The 1,584-nt window shown below is 46.7% G+C and overlaps 1 protein-coding gene across 1 annotated transcript in view; it reads left to right on the top strand.

The window, feature by feature from the left end:
• Positions 1 to 1,584, top strand: part of tmem196 (transmembrane protein 196) — a gene marked incomplete at both ends in the record, with an annotated part of 11,051 nt that overhangs the window by 7,792 nt on the left and 1,675 nt on the right. The window contains one exon of the mRNA XM_083645992.1: positions 395 to 530. Coding sequence (XP_083502118.1) covers positions 395 to 530 — 136 coding nt within the window. The remainder of the gene's footprint in view (positions 1 to 394; positions 531 to 1,584) is intronic.

The raw sequence follows: 1,584 nt of genomic DNA, 5'->3' as shown, positions 1-1,584 counted from the left end.
GACGTCTCTTTCAGAACACACATTATGCACCTGCTCAGAGGACAGCACACCCACGCGCACACGCACACGCACACGCACACGCACACGCCCACACAGGGAGTGAAGCAAGTATATTTACCAGCTATGCAATATCTCTGGATGAAATAGTGTGCTTGGAGGGCGATCCAGTTCTGTAATAGAAAATTTGATTTATTTTGACTAATAAACATTACTCATCACTATAGCTGTGGTCCAAAACAGCAGTGTGACAAGGAAACTCAATAGTTGTTTGTCTCTGGTCTCATCACATTTTGTCAGAGCTTGTTTACAGTTTTATAAAAGGCATTTCTAGCGTAAAGTTTTCAGTAACATAAACCACCCCCCCCCCCCCCTCCACCCACCCCCTCTTTCTCAGATGATCCTGTTTTCAGCGTGCTGCATCTGTGGTCTGATTGGTGGGATCCTCAACTTCCAGTTTGTTCGTGCACTGAACAAACGGCCAGACTCCATGCACTCTGTCCATCTGGCCGCCATGACTGTTGCCTGTTTGGGTACCAAACTTTATGTCTTACTTTTTTACACAAACTGTATCATATTGGTAAAACCCAATGTAAGGTAACCTAACCTAACATAAAATCATGACATAATATGACGGGACAAGATGTGAGAACTCATTGGCTTAAACCACCCCCCCCCCCCTCTCTCCCTTGCCCTTGCCCTTGCCACTGACTGGGTGAGTGGACTGCCAGCTCGCCATTCAAATAGAATCAATCATCATCATCATCAGTATATAAAAGGGAGCTCGGGCTCTGTCTGTCCCACTGATGACATCATCAGTGATGTCATATTCACTCACACACAAAAGGCTATAGTTCAGTGATGATGTCACTGATGATGTCATCAATGATGTAATCAGTGATGATGTTATCAGTGATGATGTCATCAGTGATGTCATACATAGGCATTGTGACATCATTGTGACATCACTGATGATGTCATCAGTGACACACACACATGAGAGCAACTGAGGGAGAGGGAGAGAGGAGAGGGAGAGAGAGAGGGGGAGAGAGACTGAGGGAGAGAGAGGAGAGAGAGGGGGGGGAAACTGAGGGAGAGAGAGAGGGGGAGAGAGACCGAGGGAGAGAGAGAGGGAGACTGAAGGGCAGGACATACTCCAGGCGTGCTCCCAAACGCGAGGGCCGCGCGGCCAATATGACGTCATCACGGTGGGGGCGAGGCCTCCGCAGCCGTGAGCACATGTCGCCAGATTTTTCTAGCAGCGAGCCGCACTGCTCCACTCCGCTTTGCAGGGAGAGACAGGAAGAGAAATTAAATGAAGAAGTAAGTACACTGAGCCATGTTTTGACCACATTTCTTGACCCATGTGGTAAACTTTGATTTCTAACTGTTCGTTTTTAGTCATTTCATGTGCTGTGTTGAGAGAGAGATCTAGGCCTATTTACATTCAATAAAAACAAGCTTGGCGATTCTATTCATGTGCTGATACGATCGCTTGAGAGTGAAACCGCAGTCTACTGAACATAATGGCATTCCATTGACTTTTAATTGAGTTTCATTGACTTCATCATGGGCCATTCACTGTAC

Source organism: Poromitra crassiceps, assembly GCF_964638095.1.
Source record: "Poromitra crassiceps genome assembly, chromosome: 11".
NCBI classification, from domain to species: domain Eukaryota; kingdom Metazoa; phylum Chordata; class Actinopteri; order Beryciformes; family Melamphaidae; genus Poromitra; species Poromitra crassiceps.
This window is presented reverse-complemented; position numbering and strand designations above follow the sequence as displayed.